Source organism: Sycon ciliatum, chromosome 8 (assembly GCF_964019385.1).
Source record: "Sycon ciliatum chromosome 8, ocSycCili1.1, whole genome shotgun sequence".
Taxonomy (NCBI): domain Eukaryota; kingdom Metazoa; phylum Porifera; class Calcarea; order Leucosolenida; family Sycettidae; genus Sycon; species Sycon ciliatum.
Window position 1 is genome coordinate 15,143,016 of NC_088650.1, and position 18,900 is coordinate 15,161,915.

The following is an 18,900-nucleotide window of genomic DNA, read 5'->3' on the forward strand; positions in this document are numbered from 1 at the left end:
ACAACATTTAAGTTATATAGTATGCATGTGGGAAACTAGAGGAGCAGACAGCAAGCTCTGATGTCACACAGTGCCCGTTTTCGGCTGCAACGAGTCAGAGACGCACATTACTAGCCGCACAACGACCATACTAGAGGCTTTTGAGTATTGTACACAGAAGCCAGCCAGCGGTGAGTATTTATAAGAGATAAGTTCAGTAAAAAACCAGCCTGGAACAACCACGCACCTGTATGACACGCGGAAGATCAAGTCTGGTGCCACACACAGGGTCAAGACCTGCTATGCCGGGTGCGGGCTCCAAAGCGCCATCATTTGCTGCGCCGGCATCAACATCAACTGTTGCTTCAGCACTGACATCAACGGCTGGTCCAGCATGGACATGAACTGTTGCAAATGTCCACACCTCAGCACGTACGACTGCTCAGGTGTGGAAATTTGATAACACTGATATAATTTTCCAAACTTATACAATTCATGCAATTTGCAATCCCTGCAGCCTACAATTTTCCTTGCAGTTCAATGTTTCTTTCTTGGACAAGAATCAGACACAATAATAATATATGATTTTTCGTTCAGTGTGTGGTTATCTGCTTTACAATTTGATTGAGAGGCAGTTCAAAAGGATGACTTAGTAATTCACTGAGGTCGTCACTTGCCTTGTTCTTCAGCAAATTTTTTCTCCACTCTCTGATACGCCCGATTTTGTTCCTGGCAATTTTCACATCGTCTCGAAATCCTTTCCATCCACGACTGCAACTAGCAAAATCAAATTATGCTAACTCTACTTGGTATCATTTTTGCTTCTCGCCCTCAACGAGAGTTCAACTACTACTAGGCCATTCCTCAACTGCCTGGGACAACACCATGAACACAGAGGAAGACGGAAGTTAATCGTCTTTCTTCTCCACCTCCATACTGTGTCATGGCGTTCAACTTCAAAACAATTTCCGCGACCGAGCGCGACCCTTCATGCCGTCTGAAGGAACCTACCTAGACTAAATCGATGCCGTAAAATCTGATTCTGACTGCCGCTTGAGCGTGGAACCAAGGCAAACACCTCAAAAGCGACTTTGAAATCTACAAGAATCTATCGAGATGCGTAATATCGGCACGAATTCGCCGTGTGAGGCACCAAACGAAAGCTTGAAACCTACTCTTCAACGGTGCGCCAATAAAAATAGCGATAAACTCACTTTCCCTACCTAAAATCTACGCCGAAGACCCCGCGCTGAGCTGTGCCATGCCTGGCATTCAAAAAGCATGCATGCGTGTCAAGGTACTTTTGCCCCCGCAGATCACGTGACTGAAATCCCTACCCTTACCATTGCTTACGGGCAAAATAAAGTCATGTAGACGTGAAAAAAAATGGAAAATAAAATAGGTACATGTATACAGTACAATCATAATAATTATTATGTACGAGAAAATGCCAAAATAAATGGTCAAGTGCGCATTTACAGCCACTATGATAATGCAAATGGGACATATCATGATTACTAGTATGTCTTGTTTATCCAATGTCAATGAACACATCTTTGCCGTTCAATAACAAGACACTTGAACTGGATTACAGGAGCGCTTATTTCTCATGCAGATTGGTATTGCTGACCCGGCGAACTTCCGTTCTTGCCATCGCACTCGTGTTTTTGACGTGGACACCAATGAGAATGCAACCAGTGTCAGATGTGCATTGCCCGTGTGCACTGTCCACAAAGCACCAGGTACGGTTACTATCCTTTCACGCTGACTGTGAATATGGTTATAGGAACTAACTGATGGTTCCACACTGGAATTCTCTTAGTAGATGTAAACAACTTCTAGAATTTTTGAATATTTAAAATTATGAAACTATGAAGAAATGGTGTAGGGAAAAAATATGGATTCAAACAAGTTTTCGTACAACACTCATCAGGAATCGTCGTTGTACTAAAGGACACTGAAACAAAAATTGAACTATTATAGAAAATCTAAGTTAGAGAAATAACACTAAGAGCAACAACAGTGAAATTTACAAGTGTGAATTTTAACAATCAAAGCGAGAAATGAACAAAGGAGAAAGGAAGGAAAGACAACGTGATAACACATAACAGCAGTAGTCGGAGAGCAGTGATGGGAGTGATGGTGAGAATGCCGGTGAGAGTGTTAGTGTTGTGCGTAGGTTTCGTGGTAGCAAGTCTTCAGTGTACAATCATTTGCTAGCTAGTCCTGATTGTTGCAATTCGTATTCCGACTCTTCGTTCACTGTATTGTGCCGTGGTCGTCATGGTTATGGACTACAGTTAAAAGTGTTGGAAGCTATCTATCAGCATCTGTACAAGCCTAATTTGTGTGTACAGAAAAATAGTATAATTGGGTTGAAATTGTTCAAGTAACGTGTCGTGTTTAGTGCGGCCAAGCTTGGCCGTTAATGTTCTAGGTGTAATGTACTGCTGTTATGTGTTATCACGTTGTCTTTCCTTCCTTTCTCCTTTGTTCATTTCTCGCTTTGATTGTTAAAATTCACACTTGTAAATTTCACTGTTGTTGCTCTTAGTGTTATTTCTCTAACTTAGATTTTCTATAATAGTTCAATTTTTGTTTCAGTGTCCTTTAGTACAACGACGATTCCTGATGAGTGTTGTACGAAAACTTGTTTGAATCCATATTTTTTCCCTACACCATTTCTTCATAGTTTCGTTTTATTGCACATCGTCTCCACCGTTTTTTACATTGCGTATTTAAAATTAATAAAAATATTATTTCGAAATGCTCAAACAAAATACAAATCTGTCATGCGTGTATATTACATGGGGGCCTTGGTTGGATTAAACAGGCGACAGCCTTTGAATACTACTAGTACACTGATCATAGTCCTCCGCTCTCGTACACGTGGTTCAGGCCAGGCTGAATGTATGCTCGGACATGATTGATCAAAGCTTGAGTAAGCGGACTATCGCTGGCTTGTCCCAAGGCCAATTGCTTCACGGTGATGATATTCACGTTCAGCATGTTACTGTGAAAAACCATTATTCTAACGGGGCGCATATATAACGATTTCCTGAAATTGACAGGTTTACGATTCTCACTCATTCTCAACGCTCAATAGCAACAGAATTGTATTGATTTCTGGATAACGATTTCTATTTTAACGACAGATTTCTCCCCGTTAACTCGTTAGAATTAGCACTTCGTTATAAATATGGCTTTTACAGTACCTGCTGCGATTGCTGCCCCGGCCGTCATGAACTCTGCACGTGCGGTGACGTCAAGAGGTCATCGCACGCCAGCCGGTAGCATGCCGTCACTAAGCATTGGCGTCAGAACCTATTTTCGATAGGTCTGACTTCGCCCGAAAGCATACTAGTAGTAGAGGGTCCACGGGACCTCCCCCTGGGAAATGTTTGGAGAAAAACCCAATGTCGTTGCTTTTGAGGGTATTTCCCACCCTTGCATCATAACATATACAAACTCAGTAAGTCTGTATGGGTGGCTGATGAGAAAAAAAAAGAAAAGAAAAAAGTGAATACTGTAAACATGCAATTTTCGGTGTAACTTTAATTTCGGTGATTTCGGTAGAGAACCATGCACCTAAATTTACATTACACCTAAAAGGCACTAGAGTATGCACTGTATGTGAAGGGAACGCTGGTCACCTAATTCTACATCACACCTCAAACCTGGCAGGTCCGTGGCACCGAAATTTTAATGCACCTAAAATTACATGTTTTTAATACAGTAGTAGTCGACGTGGAGATAATAACCGTAAAATAGCTTCTTTTTTCTTCTTCAGACTTTTCCCGTTTGTGTCTTTCCCTCAAACCAGTGAAAATAGCTATGAACAAAATTAAACTGGCGCTCATGTCAAACAACAAAGCAGCAAAGGCTTAGGTTTAGGTTTAATTTATCAATGGAATCTCGATAAATGTGACAAGAAAACGTTCTGGAACTAAACCTTTGCTGCTTTGTTGTGTGACATGAGCGCCAGTTTAATTTCGTTCATAGCTATTTTAAAGAAAAAAGTGCTTGTGTTTGTGTGTACGTGTGTGTGTGTGTGTGTGTGTGTGTGTGTGTGTGTGTGGTGTGTGTGTGTGTGTGTATGTGTGTGCACGTGCATGTGTGTGTGTGTGGGTGCGTGTGCGTGTGCGTGTATCCCTTGGTAGCGGAGCACGACTGGTTGCCAAACACCGATGACAATGTGCGCAAACTGGAGGATCATGTCGGCGAGGAAATCGAAGCATGGCTGGAGAAGCTCAGTCGGAACGTGCAAACACCACGGCCTATCAACAAGTTCAAGCAACAGGTCGTCGTAGACTGGTTCTTTGGAGATCCGAATACTGCCAGTAAATGCTTTGTGAGTCGTGTTTGCTGTTGTTAGTAAAGTAGAGTTTGTACATCCGCGTTACCACCGGCTTACGATTGTGTTGAGAAACACAACCAGCTTAGGGGCCGTCCATAATTATCGATCTTTTACACGAAGAGAGAAAGTTTCGTTTTGGGTGGGTCAAGGGGAGTTTAGCTGCATCCATGTACCCCTTGTGCCTGGCCACAAGTTCCCAGTTGACTGTGGGTAGCAGCACGGCTGGAAAAACCGCTCCCAGGCAGGACTTGAACCAGGTGCCTCTCGTGTCTCAATCATGCCAGTAGTTGTGAGACTTACCCACTCACTCCCACCGTTAGGCGCTGCATCTGCCGCTAGGGTTTATCGGGTGTTAGCGGCCGTCGTGAGTTTCCTTCGGGAACGGTTACGATAATTTACTTTACTTTTTAAGGGGAGTTTCGTTTGGAAAAATATTGATATGGGAGACATCAAGGTATTCTTACATCAAGGTATTCTTGCTGTCATGTCAATCAATTTTTCGTTCAGGGGATGGGTAGGTGGGTGAGGGTCCTAACTAAACTTTTTCGTTTCGCGAAAATTATTGATAATGCCGGATAGCCCCTTAGAGAAGTTTTGCTCGTGCCAGGCCCCCACCATGCCTGATTATACCAGTGTGGCAGATGCAGGGCCATAAACGGCAGATGCAGGGCCATAAAGGGTGAAGTGGTAACTCTCACAACCAATGCCCGACAAGGGGGCGAACCTCGTTAGCTGCATCTATGTTACCCTCACTCCGCTGCTCACTCCGCTGTTCACTCCGCTGTTCACTCCGCTGTTCACTCCGCTGTTCACTCCGCTGTTGTGCGAGTGTATTAAAGTACCGCAGAGATACGCCAAATGTTGGTGCGTCTTTGCAGTCCTCTCTCACAACAACCACACACCTCTCTCTCTCTCTCTCTCTCTCTCTCTCTCTCTCTCTCTCTCTCTCTCTCTCTCTCTCTCTCTCTCTCTCTCTCTCTCTCTCTCTCTCTCTCTCTCTCTCTCTCTCTCTCTCTCTCTCTCTCTCTCTCTCTCTCTCTCTCTCACACACACACACACACACACACACACACACACACACACACACACACACACACACACACACACCTTCCTTCCTTCTTCCACTGCCATGACTGGCTATGTGGCCCCATAAGGGGCAGACCAGGAGACGTGTTGTACACCGGGCGGGGAACGCCAGACTCAGCGCGCGCGGGCTGCGCGAACAGCATTACATTTGTGCCTCGCAATATCCCGTGGCGGACGAAAACTGCGCGCACAAGTACCACAGATGAGGGGCTTCGCCACAGGCTCCATGCGGGACTGGACAATAGCGTCGACAGCGTAATGGCAGGTGACCCGCCATCCCTGTCGATCTTGGACGATGTCACCAAGCTGCTTCGGAGGAACGCCAACAGCCATCAAGTCGCACTTCGTGGAGTCCTTCCAGCGCTTACGGGGTCCATGCGATGGACGTTCGGACGGTGACGCGCCGTACAGCAGCTGACGACACACACACACACTCACACACACATACACAGACACAGACACTACTACTACTTCTACTACTACTATAGCATGACTGCCCATTGGGCAATGTCACCCCCGGAGGGGGCCAGAGTTTGGAGGGCATCGTCATTGGCAGGACTCCTGGTGCCTCATCAAGTCTTGCTGTCGTCGGAAACGCTTTGGGCAATGCATGCAGATCAGCGGCAGTGAATCCCTATCGGCTGCAGCAAGACGTTTCCACGGTTGCAGTTATGGCGGTTAAAACCAACCCGGGACTTGAAGCAGCGATTGCAGCATTGACAATGTTGAAAGCAGCAACTAGCGAGAGACGCCGTCAATGCCGTATCTGCATGTTCAGATAGTGCTGGCTAGCAGCGATGAACTGCAAGCCCACCCTTACTTCAAAAGCCATCGGCAGCAACTGATGCACTGTACTGAACCACGCTGTTGGTGGACGGGAAGTTGGCGCTCAGCCAAACACTTGTGCCATGCCTTGTCTTGAGGACAAGAGAAAGCCTGGTTGCAAGATGAGCAGAGTACGGATTTCTCTACTGCTCGAGGCTGAAAAACCAGAACCTGCTCTCGCCAAGCTGATCGGTCTTCGGCACAACCAAACCAGTCTGGAATGGACTTCGTGTCAGTAGCCACAAAACACACACACACACACACGCAGAAGTCTCTGCCGTGAGCGCGGTAGGTCGTCGATGACGACATATACAGAGCCATAAAGTACACCAAGAGTACATATGACACCCCGAGTGTGCCGCTCTGATGGATTGCTGTCACGGCGAAATTCCGTGATTACATCATTTTAGCGATGTGCGCACAAACATTCAAGCGGGTCTCTTTCTGAACAACTTCAGCTCAGTTGCACTCACTACGCCACTTCCCGCCTCAGATCTGGAATCACGGAATCTCGCCGTGACAGACACCCATGCAGAAAAAGTCATGAGCTGCACACTCTGGGGTTCATGTACTCTTGAGTACCGGTACACGTGCAGTGGGTCTCACCTACTACGTACTCCGACACAGCGTACACTTTCTTAGTACGGACATTGTCTGATGTATGGGTACCGGGTGTATTGCCCAACAATGCCACGTGTTTGGTTAACAAGTTCCTCAGCTACTAAGTTCATTTTCCTGCTGCCCATTGGGGGTACGTTTTACATGACATCAGGACCGCCGGAAGCAGTTTTTGATTGGTCCGGTAGTATCATGGCCGTTCATACAGTTTGTGTGTGGTATGGCGGGTACGCAGTCATGCCCTCCACAGTGGGAAACATGTGTTGGTGGCCGAGAAGTTGGTCCGGTAATAACCTGACCAACCCGTACCGGACCGGTTCCGGCGCGCCTGCATGTATCTGATCTCTACTGTGATCTCTACTGTAGTTCCTCTTGCCAACCTAAGTCAGTATAGAGTGGCTTCGCATGTCATCTATCACATGACCATACAGGACGGCCATGTTGGTCCCATCTCCACTCCACTCAGCCATGCATCCCTATGGGTCCCATGGCGTCGGTTCCACTATCCACATGCCATGATCACTTTCCACACAAATTTAGTCACATGACAAGATTGTCGAACCACATGTCACTATCACTGCATACTTCCAATGGACTTACAGACATAATGTTCTTTCGCTTTTTCGCGTATTCTTTGTTTAGGTTATTGCCATTTTGGAGCTGAATGATGAGCACGCTGTTCTCGGCAAATGGGTAGGAGAATTCCTGCGAGCGGCATTGGCCCTGGACTCATTCTGTGGTGAGTTGTAAGTAAATTATTATGCCGTGTAACAGGGTGCGTGTGCTTGCCTGTGTGTGTGTGTGTTGAGGGGGGGGGGGGGGGGGCATGTGAGTGTTGTTTTTGTTGATTTTTATTTTACTTCGCAAGGCCAAACGGGCAATGGTGCCCAATTCTATGGAAGCGAATTTCAAAGCGAGAGAGAGAGAGAGAGAGAGAGAGAGAGAGAGAGAGAGAGAGAGAGAGAGAGAGAGAGAGAGAGAGAGCAACAGGGTGCGTGTGCTTGCTTGTGTGTGTGGGGGCATGTGTGTGTGTGTGTGTGTGTGTGTGTGTTGTTGATTTTTATTTTACTTTGCAAGGCCAAACGGGCAATGGTGCCCAATTCTATAGAAGCGAATTTCACAGCGGGAGGGGGGAGGGGGAGAGAGAGAGAGAGAGAGAGAGAGAGAGAGAGAGAGAGAGAGAGAGAGAGAGAGAGAGAGAGAGAGAGAGAGAGAGAGAGAGAGAGAGAGAGAGAGAGAGAGAGAGATACAGAGAAGCAGTGAGTTTAGGGGCATCTGGGAGATGGATCATTGGTGCGTGGTGGGCGCATCAACATGTGGTTGGGGGGGGGGGGGGGGGGGGGGGGGGTAGCAGCGAAGAACAAATTGCTATGTGATTTAGTGCTGGAGATATGATAAACGATTTTGCAGCATCAACAGAGGGAACACAAAGAGTTCATAAGTGGACAAGCGTGCAGAGAGGAATATATGACGGAGTGTGTGGACGGGCAAAGTCAGCCAGAGCATTCATTGCAAGGTGTAGGGGAGGGAGGCAAGCTTAACTTGCTGAGCAACGTCGATCTCCCTTAAAGTCCTTGGGAGTGCATTCCAGGCCAAGGCTGCCTGAAAGGCCAGGCGAGATCTGCCGACTTCTGATTGTGCCGAGGGGACAGCGAGGCTCCTGGGAACCTGTTGCCGGGCGGTGCTACCAGCTGATGGTGAGAATAGATCCTGGAGGACACTGCTGGCTTTCCCATTGACACAGCGCCACACCAGGGCGAGTTGCTTCTGGACGTTATACTCGTGAACTCTGGGACATCCATTTGAGCAGAGGCTGGGTAGAGGTGTGAGGTGGCAAACCGTATACCGCTCTCGCTGCTCGGTTCTGCCGAGCCTGAAGGCGATCAAGCTGCGAAGCCTTGAGGGAGGAGGAGAAGGCGTAAGATCCGTATAGGAGGTCAGGCATGATGACTGACCTCACATACTGGGTGCGACTAGCGAGGCAGAGGCATCTGCGGGACTGCCATAGTGCTCCGATCTTCTGCACAACTTTCTTCGCAATCGCGTCGACATGGGGGTCCCACTTCACAGCGGCATCAAGGGTCATGCGGAGGTACATTGTCGTTGGGCTGGGGGGAAGCTCTGTCTGGTTGCAATGGAGAGCGACATGCTGACCCGCACCACGTGGTGGTACGATTGACCGGACCTGGATCTTCTTATCATTAAGATTAGTACTCATCTGGTGTACCTCAGGGTTCTGTCCTTGGACCGATCCTGTTTTGCATTTACACCTGTGATGTCCCTGCCATAGACCATCCTGCTCCACCTCTGCAACTTGCCGACGACATTGCCGTGCACTGCCCCAAGAAACCAGTGCTAGCCACATCAGCCTGCCTATCTGGGGCGCCCAGTCACCAACATCGCTGACTGGCTCAAGCATTGATATCTGCTTCTTAATGATCTGACAAAAAGTGATTTTGGAGAGAAAGTGTCCCGAACTACCAGTGTGGAAGCAGAGTGGCGCAGCGGAAGCGTGCTGGGCCCATAACCCAGAGGTCGATGGATCGAAACCATCCTCTGCTAACTAAGTTTTTTTTTCTTCCGTTGCTTATTCGGGCATGTTCCTTTTGCGCTGAAGAGTGGTTGTGGGTGGATGCTGTCAGGCTCCGTACTTCTTGCTCTCTCTTTTTGTTTTTCTTCTCTTGTTGGTCCAATGTTTTTTAGAGTGCCTGTATTGATTGTGTATTACAGGCCTTCAAAATTTTGTCGCTTCTGTGCACTCTTTGCATGTGTATGTGTGTGTGTGTGTCTGTGTGTCTGTCTGTCTGTCTGGCTGGTGCGTGCTTTGGCCGTGCTGGGGGCGGCTGGATACCTGGGGTGATTTGGTGGCCATCCGCCAGGCAACTTCTACACTGCAATTTGCAACCAATCACTCATCTTAGTCTCCACCACTGGTAGCACTATCTATATCCACTTGCTTTATTTTTTTTTTCCTTGTACCATTGACCCTACGCACAGGTCTGTTCTCAGTACCGCTGTCCGGTCTTGATTCCCGATTTAGTCACCTCTTGACTACTCGTACACTGCACTAGGGCCAAATGCAGCCTCTATTTGTTGCACCTGCCCCAGCACCGCACACCTCACTGGCACCTTTTGCTGCTGTTGATGTTGCTGCTGCTACCTTGTATGCTTCAGTTCCTCGCTAGCACCTTCACCACCATGTACGAGGCTATTCGCGGGCAGCGCTTATCTTCGCACTCCTTCTCCTCATTTTAACTGTGCCTCCTTGCCATCAACAAGTCTTTCTTTCTGAAGAAGACCTCCAGCATGGTCGATACACTAATTCGCTCCTGATCAGTTCTGTCTCTGTGTGTGTGAAGTGACCCAGTTGCTCTCCTAGTATGTATGTATGTCTGTCTGACAGAAGCTTGATTATCCATACGATGACATAGCAGATTAGGTGCAGCTTGACGTTAAAAGTAACTCACCCCATTTGCAGATAGCCTAACCACACGACAGGAGCACCTTGATACTGATGAATAGAGATTATAGTAGTGTTACGATACATCCTCGTCTTGCTCGTCTTCTTTGTTGATGTATTCGTGTTTGTCAGTGCCAAGTCTTGTTCCTGCTGTATGGTTTTGCTATCTGAATTTGTCTGTCTGTGTACGGGCTGTCTATCTGCCTCGTACTCAATCTGCGGACAGAACTGTTTCGTCCTGTGTGGACTCATCAGCGCAGCACAGAGGAAATGAGGCCGAACCTGATAGCAATGAAAAATAAATTTTCCAAAGCGGCTTAAGCCAGATTTAAACCAAGCCCGAACGTACCTTGCCAGAGTGCTCAAACTGCCTCATACATTTGTACAACAGTAGATGTCCTGGATTTTGAGCTGGACCTTTGCTGGTGGGTCATCTTGTGGAGAATCAAGCTCTTGCTTGATATCTGTCTGTCCGTCCGTCCGTCCGCTTGTCTATCTGTCTGTCTGCCTGCCTGTCCTTTTATCTGTGTATATGTGTATCCGTTTATCCACCTGTCTACTACCGGTATGGCATGACTGGAGTAGCCACTGTGTTACCGTGGGCAACGGTAAAAATCGCTCGACTCAAATTACTGCTGCCAACCCAGCCGCAATCCTTGTGCGTTTGTTTCCGTCTGTCCGTCTGTCTGTGCACGTGTATCTGGGTGTGCATTTCCTGTCCTGATTCCTTGTCTGATTGCAGAATCTGGCCATGCCCAATCCTGGGCGGTGGGTACATTTACAGTACCGTTCGCTTCTCGTCGTCAGATTCTCGCTACTGTGTGCTCACTGAAGCAACTGCTTGCTCGTGACCAAGGTCAGCTAGCCCATTGGGAAAGAGGCCAGTGACAGCTGCGTTCATGTTTGGCCAGGCTGCAGCTAGCAGCCGTTCTGTGTGTGTGTGTGTGTGTTTGTGTGAATGTGTGTGCACGTGTGTGTGCGTGTGTGTGTGTGCACGTGTACACGTGTGTGTGTGTGTGTGTGTGTGTGTGTGTGTGTGTGTGTGTGCCCATGTGTGTTTGTGTATGTGTGTGTGTGTGTGTGTGTGTGTGTGTGTGTGTGTGTGTGTGTCATCAGGTATCTCCTTGGCTAGTGTGCCATTTAAGAACTGTTCCGTATTGCTTTTACTGTGACTGTTCTCAGCTACTCTTTCAATTTACTGTAGTACACTATACCGTCAAGTCGTGTATAAAAGCCGCGGCATTATTATGACTTTTTGGGGGAAACTTTGCAGGTTACTATATGGCACGGGCATCTGTACAAGACAGGTGTTTCTATGTATGTCAACACTAAAACCAGGCTTATGTGCCGACTGTGTATCTTGAAATCCGGTTTCTGTTCAAAACAGGCTTCTATATGAGACTGTTACTCAGACAGGCTTTAGTACAAGACACTACGTAGATTATGTCGATAAGCAGCCTCTTGTCTGTAACTTCTAAATCTGAAGTAGCGTTCGTCATGAACTCCCTGATGCTTGCTTTGTGTACTTTGTTGTATGGAGTAAATGAAGAATGCCAGAGACGATGAGTGTGTTTTGCTTTTTTCTTCTTCTGGTGTGTGCGCGTATGTGCGTGCGTGCGTGCATGCATGTGTGTGTGTGTGTGTATGCTTGTGTGTGTGTGTGTGTGTGTGTGTGTGTGTGTGTGTTTGTGCGTGTGTGCGTGTATGTGTTTGTGTATGTGCACGTGCAGTTCATGTGATGGTTCTGGTCAGCACACACGCCAGCTCGCAGGGACAGGTGCGTACCTGTCCGTCCGTCCATCCATTGACGCCGTGCGTTGATGAAACGATTAGTCCCTATGCTTGTTTTTTCTTTCCTGTATGTCACATTCTGTACTCATTGCTTCTCCTCACTATGCGTCGTCCGATTCGTCTTGTACCTTGTCCTTATCTTACCCTCTGTTCTTTCTCTAAATAATCGTCTTTCTGTAGGTGTTTGCGTGCACACCATCTCACCTATCAGCCAGTCACGGTGGGTTTGAGGAGTTTTGCTCGTTGGATAATCTGGTGCTGACAGCACAGGACAGTCTAGGTTGTTCGCTTGTCGGTGTACATTGCAGTGCATGCTTCCTGATGAGGTTGGACAGCTCTCATAAGGTGAGGCGACGGGACTCTACTTTGAATAGCCCCGGGGGGTTAGGTTTCTCCGCCGTGTGTGTGTGTGTGTGTGTGTGTGCGTGTGCGTGTGTGTGTGCGAGTGCGCGTACGGGCGTGTGTGTTTGGTGGTGGTGGTGGTGGTGGTGTGTGTGGGGTGTGCGTGTGAGTGGGGGCATGTGTGTTAGGTTGTGCGTGCCTGTACTTCCAGTACACTTGCAGATTTGCTTGCTTCGCTTGCAACGGGCATACACTTTTATATCGATGTTTTGTGTTTGTGCAAATGCACATACCCTTGCATGAGAATGTCTACATGCGTGCGTGTGCGAAATCACCTTTCTACTACATGTTTATGTACTGTCATGTGGCATGCTGTCCACACACTTTTATACTACAGTACATTTTCAGCTAACGAGGTGTGATTGCAATGCTTTCTTCACCTGTTCTCGTTGCTTATCAGGACTGGCCTTGTAGCGTATCTTGGGTCCAGCGTTTGTTGCAGTGCACTGTGACTGGTAGCAGAGGCGAGATCTTCGAGACCGGATCACAGGTCGCCGATCTGCTGGTGCTGCTGCTGACGACTCGAGGCCTGTTTGAGGCGCCGCCGAGTCCGATGGTCCAAACATCGGCTGCAGCCGGTGCAGCGAAGAAGAGAAAGACGCAAGTCCGCTCTCGCTGCAGCCCGTACAGCCGCGTTCTGGCCGAGTCTGTACGCCTCATGCGGTCCCAGCTCAGTCAAAACCTGGCTCATGAGATGCGTTTGGTGCAGCTCGAGCCTTCGTACGTGCGCCAGCGGATTTCCATCGACGAAGACGAGGCAGAGGTGAGTAACAGGTTGCGCTGATCGAACCGATACATCCGAGTGCATTGGAACGTTGGCTGCATTCTTGTTTCTGCTGTTGTAAAACGTCTTGCATTTTTTTGCTGTCGTGTCTTTTGCACTGTGGGTTCAGCTGTCATGTACAAGTACATGACTTGTGTTGTTTGCCTGGCAAGCTGTCCGTATAGGCTAGTATACCTCTGTGTGTGTGTGTGATTCTGTTGTGTGATACAGTGATAGTCTGTGCTTCATGCATACTCATTCCATTATGATGTCTACAAGCAGGCACATAGTAACATAGCCTGTGAGCTGGGGCATGAAGGCCCTTGAGGGGGGGGGGCATGTGCATCCCCTAAAATCTTTCAACCATCATTCAGCCTGTGTATGTTTGGGCCAAATAATTTCCTGAAGCCAAGAGGTGCACCCCCCCCCCCCCCCACCAACCCTACAAGGTGGGACCAACTACACCACTGTGCAAGTATAATTAATCAGAATGGACAGGTGTCTCAAATCCTCAGGCTGCGTATGTGCTCGATGTCCGCTGGTCAGAGCATCCAGCTGTACAGACTACAGTAGGCACATAGCAATGACACAACCAACTCTGCTCTCTAATGAGTGTTTAGGTTTTACAGGAAACTCAAAGTAGCAGCTAAGGGGTCGTCGCGAAAGGTTTCTGTCGTCTCTGATCGTTCATTTCGTCCTCGGACTCCCTCCCCTCCCTCCCCTCCCTCTGAAACGAACACACCTTGCCATGCTGGACGATGAAAATCGCATGCATGTACATGTCATATGTACAGTGTCGGTCGACTTGCGATTTTGGCTCCCACCCCACCCCCCCCCCCCCCCCCCCCCCCCCAAACGAATCATGTTCGTTTCAGGGACGACAGAAAACTTTTGCGACGACCCCTAAGAAGGACTTGATTATGTCATTGCTGTGTGACGATTGTAAATCAGAATATTTCATTTTCTCACTACATGAGTGTGACCTATGTTCTGCCCGGTGGGTTTTCGTAATGGATCGCTTTGTTTCCGTTGTTCAGGTCCACCCTCGGCCTCTTCTCTCCTCGCGTGTCTCCCCGGTGTTGCTTACTACCGATGCATGTTGTCCTGCTGAGGCGGCCGCCGTTCGCCTGGCCGAGGCTATCTCCGTTAACATGGCCATGCGATCGGACGTCCAGTCGTGTGTGCATTCGCTGACCGTGCCTGTGTCCTGCACTGGGGATGCGTCACATCTTAGAAAAGTTAGTATACAATCTTCTAGTATGTATGCATGCATGTATGCAATCCTTCTTTTTAAAGTAAAAAAATTCTTTAACTCTAACATCTCTGTGTACTTACATTGATCACTGGTGCACGATGGAGTTGCATGCGCTCCAACGTTCGTAAGTCGATCCATTCTTCACAGTAATCTATAAAGGAAGTATCTAGGAAGTAGTGAAGAGCTCAGCTGCCCATTGTAACATTTGCTGAAGAGTTACAAGTACAGTGGAGATAGGATATAACGACCTTGCATATAACGACCTTGCATATAACGACCTTGCATATAACGACCTTGCATATAACGACAGATTGAGTTTAGCGACACAATTCTGTTGCCCAAGTCGTTTAGTAAGTCCTTTGTGAAGATCGGGTTTAGTGACAGATCGAATATAGTGACATTTTGTTCTCTCCCGAAGGAGTGTCGTTATATCCAATCTCCACTGTATAGCATTACAGAGAACTCACGCTTGACATTTTAGTCACTAAATCACACTGTGCACACTCTGCATGCTCTTCAATATTCGTACATGCCATGCACTCTAGTATATTCTCTTTCTGATGTCAGTGTTGATTGGCCAAGTCCGAAGTTTGGGTAGATGAAACGATGATCGCAGGAAAGAGACCGTTCAACATACAGATGCTGTTGGTGAGAGCATTCTTGCCCAGTGTGTGAGTGGCTGCATTCTATTTTTGGATCCGCCGTAGCCATCACTGCATGGTGCAAAGAAGACATGTAATTTTAGAACTGAAGTAAGTTTCAGAACAGATGGTCTTTGCACTTTGGCCTGAACATACACGTATGTCGAAGCAGGGATGCTACGGATGCCTGTCGACAGGAAATTACTGAGTGCGGTGGTTGTTCGATCTCCTGGCTCTGGGTTTGGCCCAGGTCAAAGATTTGTTACTTCTTGGTGTGTGCTCCTGTACTACAGTCCATTCATTGGAAACTGGCACCCTAACTTTGTGGTGTCTCCCGCACATAGTTGTAGATATCGTGAAGACCACAGTACATCCTGCATTGTGTGCCCCGTGCAATTACTCCTTGCCATATTTGAGGCCAGAAAAGTCCAAGAACAGGGAAATAGAAATTCAGCTTTTGTAGTGTAGCATCTTACCCATGTGTTTCCTGTTGTACTCGATCTGTTTCTTCAGTGGCTGTCGGAGCGTTTCTGCGAGTTCACTGCCCTCGACCAGTCCTATTACTTCATTGTGCTGAGTCCCGCGCTGTGCGGGCATGCCTCGTCTGTGATGCTGGAAGTTAAGGTCTTCCAGGATTGGCTGCACAGTCGGCGAGCAGCCCAGGCCAGTTCTGGTGTAACTGGTCAGGATGCACCGGCTGAACATGGCTCATCATCAGCTGGAGTTAACGTGTCTGCACAGGGCTTGGCAGCGGAAATGTCAAGAGCTGCAGGTGGACAACGGCGCCAGGAGCAGTCTTGTGGCTCTGGGAGCACTGCCCTGCGAACGGAGTCGGTTCAGTCCAAGAAGGCACTTTGCGACACTGTCGGCGTCAGTTCGGCTGCGGGTGCGACGAGTGGGACTCGCAGTCTTCAGTCCGCTGTGCCTGGTCCCACGTTGCCACGGCGCTGCGTCTACGGCCTGTACTTCCAGCAGCTTAGCCCTCGCCTGTTCAACGAGTGTGCCAGCGTTTGGAGACATCTACAGGCGCAGGTGACTGATATTGACCTGTGTTCTCTACCGGTCGTGACGTGTGTCCGTGATAGTGCCATGCAGGACAAGTTCTCTCCGTGCCACCAGTTCCCGCTGCTGCTCTATCTGCTGCACTTGTCCGTCGGTGAGAACTGCATTCCGCTCACCACGGGTGAGTTGAACCTCTTCAGTCTGCTACTGTGGCACTGTTTTTGATATCAGCTCAGCTCCATGTTACCAGTGGTATATACTCGTAATGTTAGCATGTACAGTGTAGTTTCCTGGCCCTATTAGCAACATTGTATTTTCTTGTGTGGATGTGCACTCTATTTGTTAGCTGGTGTAATTACTTATTGGGAGCCATTGCTGCATATCCATGGTAGAGAAATGCACGTTTGGCCATTTCCTGAGGGCAGTGTTTTGTCCATGAAGTGCTGCTGCTGCTGTTTTGCTGCTGCTGCTGTTGCTGCTGCAATGCTGCTGCTGCACTGCTGCTGCTGCTGCTGCTGGTATGGACATTGCTGCCGTGCAAGTGGAATATTTTTTATGTGACAGTTTCCGTGCCTCTCGTGTTGTTCTGCAGCATCAACATTGCCATATCGGCCGTCTCGCTGGGTCTTGGAGCGTGTCTACACGGAGGTGGTGATGATGCTGACCGGGCTGGCACAGCGCTGCAACCTCACGCTCTTCTCTCCGTCGCCGATCGCCATCGCGGACCACTGCCTGCGCTACGAGCTGCCCGCCGAGCTGGCCATGAAGCAGTGGGCGTCGGGGCTGGTGTGCTGTCGCAGTGACGCTGCGCTGGACACTGAGCACCCGTACGGATGCGATTCCGATGCGGAGGTAGACGAGAACAATATGGAGGAGCATGGTGCAGTATATTCTAAAGGTACCTCTTTGGAGAGCTGTACTCAATCTTCAGTTGAAAGCGCACGTTCAGCATTGGCCGAGTGTGTTGGTGAGGCTGCAGTGACCACTCAGCATGTAAAACTAGCACCGGGCATCGCTCTACCTTGCTTTGTTGAAAGTACGGCAAGCTTAGACGGTATCCAGGCTGATTGCACTGAGCAGGTTACTAATACTTCTAGTCATGCTAAATCCGTACTAACTAGTTCACAACCTGACGGGAGTACCGAGGAACAGCAGGCCGACTGCACACATGCACAGCTACTGGCGGCTTCTAAACCCTTTCCAAAGACTGATAGTATAGGTGGAGAGTTGAGCTGCATGTCCAGCTGTACTCTGTCCGGCGTTTCTCCTATCAGTGCGAAGAACAGAAGCGACAATGAGACGTTGTGTTGTACGAGTACGAATGATTCCCAGGTGGCTACCTGTACAGTGGACGATGCTAATAATACTAGACAGTCTACTGTGACAAGCAGTAGTGGTGGCAGACTATTTCCTGCGGGCAAGCTTGATACACTAGATGACTGTCTGACTTCTGACGCCAATCAGGGTATGCTGTGCAATGGAAATAGCCCCATAGCTTGCACATTATCATCTGCTATTGGTGCGAATGATACTCTTGGTCGAAGCCTGCCGGTGTGTTCAGAAGGCAGCGTGACATCAGCTGCCTGTACTGATAGCAATGCTGTGCATGGGCGGAATGCTAGTCCAGCTCCCCATGCTAACTCTTCAGGCCCTAGCCAGCACTGTACCGAAGACGCCATTCCACCGTCCGACCTGCCCGTTTCCAGCAACTGGAGCGAGGTGCACGTCAAACGCTACCACCTGGACTGGACGGTGGATTTCGACAGTCGCGTGATATCCGGCTACGTAGAGCTGTGCATTGACCCGGCCGGCAATAACATGTTTGATCGGCCTGCTAAGCACAACACTTCAGCCCTGTGTGCCTGCCCCAATCGGGGTATTCTTGCGGTCAGTGAAGTCGTGCTGGACCACCGGAGACTCAACATTACTAAGGTGAGCGCTCTTGTGCACGCTCAGACAGTGCTCAACGATGGCAGCCATGACATCGCTACGCCCCATTGTCTTGCTTCACGGAGGTTTGTTCAGCCATGTGCAAGCAATCTGCCAGCCGCCATGAAGCTGTGCCCGGTGGAATTCGACGTTTCCGAGCACTTTGTGAGGTGCTCGAAGCCAGCGTCTATGTGCTGCCTGCCACGACATATTCGTGTTCACTACTCCACACCAGCGGACAGTGCTTCGCTCAGCTGGGTCAAGGATGCTGATGGAAGGTAGGGTTTTTCCCCTATAGTGCTGTCTGGTACCGAAAAACGGGGGGGGGGGGGGGGGGGGGTCAGAGTTGTAGCAAGAGTGCACAAACAAGAGTATGCAACTGTGGTTATGGGTCAGTGCGCGGCGCGCTGCCTTCATTACATACTAGTAACCTGCCTTCATCACGCTCTGAAAGCATGCATTCAAACTCACAATTTCTCGTACGAGCCCATCCGTTTTTTATCGATTCGTTCCAGTACCTACGCGATCTCTAAATTCTGGCGCGTGAACTCCAGTTCCGTACGAAAGTTCATTTCAAACCAGAGGGAAAGTGCGGTGTTTGATTTTCCGCAGTGCGCGGACTGCAGCTGAATGATGTAATGAAGGCAGCGCACCGCGCATCTGGCCCATAGAAAAGAGATCACAGTTGCATACTCTTGTTTATGGACTCGTGGTTGTAAGTTAGCCTAGGCTGTTCATATTTGCATGTAGAAATCTTTAGATAGGTGAACCACCATGTACATACGAGTATCG

General features: G+C 48.7%; 1 protein-coding gene and 1 non-coding gene across 5 annotated transcripts in view; both read left to right on the forward strand.

Moving 5' to 3' along the window:
• The first annotated feature begins 1,485 nt into the window (after positions 1-1,485).
• The window catches only part of LOC135823797 (uncharacterized), a 36,162-nt gene continuing 18,747 nt past the window's right edge, over positions 1,486-18,900 (forward strand). Inside the window, exons 1-10 of one of the 4 annotated variants that reach the window (XM_065336638.1) lie at positions 1,486-1,721; positions 4,140-4,330; positions 7,508-7,604; positions 11,068-11,181; positions 12,056-12,102; positions 12,297-12,461; positions 12,919-13,281; positions 14,319-14,519; positions 15,691-16,360; positions 16,772-18,386. In XM_065336638.1, coding sequence (XP_065192710.1) covers positions 1,589-1,721; positions 4,140-4,330; positions 7,508-7,604; positions 11,068-11,181; positions 12,056-12,102; positions 12,297-12,461; positions 12,919-13,281; positions 14,319-14,519; positions 15,691-16,360; positions 16,772-18,386 — 3,596 coding nt within the window. In that variant the 5' untranslated portion in view covers positions 1,486-1,588. Of the gene's footprint in view, positions 1,722-4,139; positions 4,331-7,507; positions 7,612-11,067; positions 11,182-12,055; positions 12,103-12,296; positions 12,462-12,918; positions 13,282-14,318; positions 14,520-15,690; positions 16,361-16,771; positions 18,387-18,900 lie in introns of those variants that run through there. The other 3 variants (XM_065336640.1, XM_065336641.1, XM_065336639.1) reach the window with 3 other exon arrangements.
• On the forward strand, positions 9,356-9,427 carry Trnam-cau (transfer RNA methionine (anticodon CAU)). The gene has a single exon. It is a non-coding gene; the product is annotated as a tRNA-Met (tRNA).